This window comes from Dreissena polymorpha, chromosome 11 (genome assembly GCF_020536995.1).
Source record: "Dreissena polymorpha isolate Duluth1 chromosome 11, UMN_Dpol_1.0, whole genome shotgun sequence".
NCBI lineage: Eukaryota > Metazoa > Mollusca > Bivalvia > Myida > Dreissenidae > Dreissena > Dreissena polymorpha.
The window spans coordinates 2,511,569-2,516,568 of record NC_068365.1 but is presented as its reverse complement, the minus strand read 5'-3'; the positions used below and the strand labels follow the sequence as shown (position 1 = coordinate 2,516,568).

The 5,000-nt window shown below is 37.6% G+C and overlaps 1 protein-coding gene across 4 annotated transcripts in view; it reads right to left on the bottom strand.

Annotated features, from left to right (window-relative positions):
• LOC127850740 (uncharacterized) overlaps window positions 1-5,000 on the bottom strand; it is a 244,370-nt gene that overhangs the window by 233,383 nt on the left and 5,987 nt on the right. For 2 of the 4 annotated variants that reach the window (XM_052384027.1, XM_052384026.1), the window contains exons 3-4: window positions 4,873-4,984; window positions 4,152-4,311 (exon numbers count right to left, since the gene is read on the bottom strand). In XM_052384027.1, the coding sequence (XP_052239987.1) occupies window positions 4,152-4,311; window positions 4,873-4,984 (272 nt within the window). Of the gene's footprint in view, window positions 1-4,139; window positions 4,312-4,872; window positions 4,985-5,000 lie in introns of all 4 variants that reach the window. The other 2 variants (XM_052384028.1, XM_052384029.1) reach the window with 2 other exon arrangements.

The window sequence follows — 5,000 nt, the reverse complement described above, 5'->3', positions numbered from 1 at the left end:
TATGAACATGCATTAAGCCCAGTTTTCCTACAACTCGGTTCATATTAACTTCTTCGGCGTTATATCGCTTACAAGTGTATTACATGATTCTTATGCGCTTAACGAAATATGTGTGCAAACAAATCTATCTTTGTACTATCGTCACATATCAAAAAGGACAGATAAGTAAACCCACTGTTTTCATTTACTCCTCATTAACTTCCAAAAATAACTAACTTTTCTCAACAAATGAATGTTTATTTTCGAATCAATGAACATATCAATGCGACTATTACTTTGAAATTATTTAAATTACTAGAACAACTTTGTGTGAATGCTTAATTGATCCTTTTAGTTTAGAAATCGTGATACTATCAATGACATGTTGAAATGTGGTTCAAGTGTGTATAAAACCTAGGTCGCCAGGTAACATCTTATATAAAACATGTTACAACAACAGACACTTCAGGTATGACTTATCTCATTGAACTTCAGAATGTTTATCGGGCTAATGTCTAGGACGAGTTCGAAAGTTGGTCACGTGCGTCCAAACCTATGTAACCAGGTCAAATATTAGATAAACATAGTAAGCCCAAATGTATGACTCGATCTTGATGAAATTCTGGTGTACAAAAAAATGACGTGGTTCACTAAGCTGCACCAATGTTATGTCCTCTGCATTAAACTTCTGCAAATATTGACAACATAAATGTACTAGTTCCTTTGTCAAAATACCAAATCCTGCGTAATAATATACTTCGCGATTTTTTGCTAAAAAATCAGGTTAATTATTCAAACAAAAACAATTGTTTCATACAGTTTAGAAAAACTGCAACCTTATACGTGTTTTGATGTGTATGTATTTTATAACGTACATGTATGAATCAAGCATTATACTTGCCCATCCGCCCGTAAACGGACAATATCAAACTGGGTTCACATTGAATGTTAAAATGTCAACCAATTGCGCTTTTTCTTGTGTTTTTTTTAAAACGTGTTTCGTAGCGGCATGCAACTTAAGACATGTTCATGATATTTTCTTATGGATCAACTGGTATTGTTAATTCTATCATAGTAACGCGCGCACTAACATCGAAACCAGGAGGGACCTTACAACACCTGTAACCGACTCCTCGCGCGTAAATATAGGGACCTTACAACACATGTAACCGACTCCTCGAAACCAGGAGGGACCTTACAACACATGTAACCGACTCCTCGAAACCAGGAGGGACCTTACAACACATGTAACCGACTCCTCGAAACCAGGAGGGACCTTACAACACATGTAACCGACTCCTCGCGCGTAAATTTAATGTAAATGATTTGCCTATATAATTCGATTCGCATTTAAGTAACTTTGAAACGTGGCTGAGTGTTTGTGAATGGATGAGTGTATTTCGAGTTTTATGAGGTCCTTTCCGAGCCAGCGACTAAACTATGCGTTGACCCATGATGTGTCCAGTAGACTCGTGATAGTCCGGGGGAATTTTATACATAGCTGCAATTCCCAGCTATCCCGTTGGTTCAGAAAATAATTTCAATATTGGTGTGGTCTTGTATTGTGGGGGAAAGCCGGAGTACCCGAGGGAGACTTCACCTGTCCGGTATGGTGACTACCCAACCAGCCGGAGTACCGGGAGGAAGCCCCACCTGTCCGGTATGGTGACTACCCAACCAATTACACATGCTGCCGGGAACGTGTCAGAACTTTTGCTTAAAACATTTATCTTGAGTCGAAGATTGCCATCCTATCCATGTTGAGAGAAAACGTGCATTAGTATGCAACTATTTTATCATTAACCTGTTGTATATCCACGATTGCAGTATACAATGTCGTCGTTTTCTTGATTGAATTATCTTCCCGTTTATATAATTTCTTAGAAAAAACTAATTTGATACACTGTTTAGATTCCTTGTTACTAAATATGTTATAGTTCTGCTTGTTTAATGCATCAGAAGCAAAATAACAACCGAATAATCTTGTAATTTGTTGTTTACATGCTGCTAAGTAGTTCTATTATTTAAGTGTTTTAGCGTGTTAGTGCGTTACAGTTGGGCATGTAAATGGTGAAACGCCACGCACTGTGCTAGTAGATTACAGTTGGACATGTAAATGGTGAAACGCCACGCACTGTGCTAGTAGATTACAGTTGGGCATGTAAATGGTGAAACGCCACGCACTGTGCTAGTAGATAGTGGGCCCAAAGTTCGATAGTTGCAGAATAATCATTTTGGCAGTTCTATCATCATCAGCAGCAGAACCAGCAGCAACAGCATCGTCGTTGCCCTTGTCGAGGTCATAATCATTTACTATTATCATCTATCTGTCACAATCGTGAACAGTTGGCAACACGCATAAGATTTGACACTCCTAATACACCTGTCTGGTCGCAGTGATATACATTTGAAGCACGAGATAATCTCGAAATGTATATATGGTGCATAACAGGATGGTATTATTGATGACATGGTAATAACACGATGATAGTTATGATAAATATGACAGTTAAATGATGATGACGATGGCGACGCTGTTAGTGAATGAGACATTGTAAATGATGATGACGATGGCGACGCTGGTAGTGAATGAGACATTGTAAATGATGATGACGATGGCGACGCTGGTAGTAAATGAGACATTGTAAATGATGATGAATCTGCTCCTGCTGCTGAATACTGATGAATGTTTTTTATTGATGATGATGGAAATGAGGACTATGGATTCAAACCACTTTTATATTATATTCGCTTACATCGAACATCGAATGCAAAACGGTTTTCATTACCAAATTCAGATTGACACCAAAGCGCGATCTTGTTTATGCACTTTAGTATTGAACACCAATGTTTGAATGAAACCAAAAGCAATGCATGAGTAACTCAGCAAAATATGTGGCCGTAATGTGATTATTCCTTAAGTTTATTGCACAGGCAGCAGTATCATAAAAGCAACGTGATTACACAACTAACCGAAATCCTGCTCGGCTAATAACTTTAATATTCAATTAAATTTGACTTTCACGCTATATGTCACTCGGTGTTTCATCTACACATGTACACCATTTTAATTTTATAACGCGTCATCTGGTTGGTTGTTCTCATTGTGTTGGCCAATGATATGGCGTTTTAGAACCGAGCATTCGATCGACAAAATAAGACAGCAAAAAACAGACATGTAATCTCGTTGCTTTTACTGTCTTTTAACGAATCCAGTTGCTTTTTGTCGGCATCTGCATGGGAACATATGTGTTTTCGATTAAAAAGGTCACGTCCAGTGTTCCATAATCTTTCAGCAATAGGCATATAGTGCATTTCATACCTTGTGTATATATAATACCTATACGAGGGTTATTTTTTTAAACTGTGTATTTTTGTCAATATTCGTTGTTGAAAAGTCAAACCATACACAATAGGTGTACATTTAAAAATCTGGAACCCCTGGGGTAAGCTGGGGGGGGGGGTAGGCTCCCCGTGGGGGGGGGGAATTTATTATACTGCTGCCTGTGGTTTATTGTGGTTATTACAATAAAGATCTAACTACTCTTCATGAACTTTTCCTGCAGCTTTTAAATCTGCCAATGAAAATAAAGTATCGTTACAATTTATCAAAAATGATATGTCGCTGCAGAATCAAATAATGACCAATTGAATTTTAAGAATGTAACTGTGTGCTAATCCAACAACACTTAAAACACGAATCCAAATTTAATTGAAACATGTGTATTTGTCAATAAATGAACATATATTTAATGTTCAAACCATACATAGTTTATCTGATGTTAAAATGCCCTTAATGGCCAAAAGAAGACAACTCTTAAAGTTGAAAAATAAATATGTATTCGTAAGTTATTTCTCTTAATACCAAGCTCGCGATGTACATGTATATACACAGTTCACGTATGAGGTACTTACTAGCCATTCAATGTCATTTTGATTAATCACAAATCCAACGTAAATACAATGTCTGAAAATATGGATTAAATGTAAATATGAAAAAGGATTAAATGTTAATATGAAAAAGAACTTACAGGATGCCATTTGTAACAAATAAAATCTATAAAGATAAAAAAAAATTGACATAATTAAAACGCAAATTAGAACCTTGTTCGACTGGTCTGGAACTTCTTCAATTCATTTAACACGCGCTCGACCCTGACCTTGCGGTCAAGGTCATACAGCGCTACATACGGGATCTTCTGGTAATTCAACTCAGCCGCGAACACGTTGTAAAAATCGCGCAGCTCTTCAATGCTCGAGGTCAGCCGAACGCTGTCGTCTTTGATGATCTCGTGGTGAGGCGCCACCAGGATCACGAGAGAACGTCGTAAACTGGTGAAACATGGAAAAGACAGGGGCTCGTTATGAATCAAGTGAAAGGACAGGGGCTCGTTGTGAAACATGGAACAAGACAGGGGATCAATGTAAAACCTTGAACACATCAAACGCTCATACAGGGACCCGTTTTGGAACAAGGAACAAGATACGGAATCGTTGTGAAACATGGAAAGACACAGACAAGTTGTAAACCATAGAAAAAGACTGGGACTTGTTGTGAAACAAGAAAACAAACAGTGCTCATTTTCAAACTGATCAAATGTATTTTTTTCTTATTTTTAAATCGATATAATAAACGTTTTTAAAAGGCAATACAATTATGGAAATCGATTGAATATGACCGCCGTCTTAAATCACAATTGTTTAACCATATTTTTAACAGTCATATTTTTAACAGTCGTTTATTGCTTGTTTTCCAATGAATTAGACTTATTTAGTTTTGGATTATGCATACAGTATTCGATAATTCTATTTCACTAGTAAACTAAATCATTCACTGTGAAGTAATCGCAATTGTTCTCGCATGTTCTATATACGGATCATCCGGTGTCTCACCTCTCCAACCAGCCGGACAAACCAGGGAGTCCCAGCATGACGTCACGTGCTTCCGGTCCCACATAGTATTGTCCGTAAACGATCGGGTCGATGGCACGATCACAGATGAAATCTGCAGGTAAACGAGC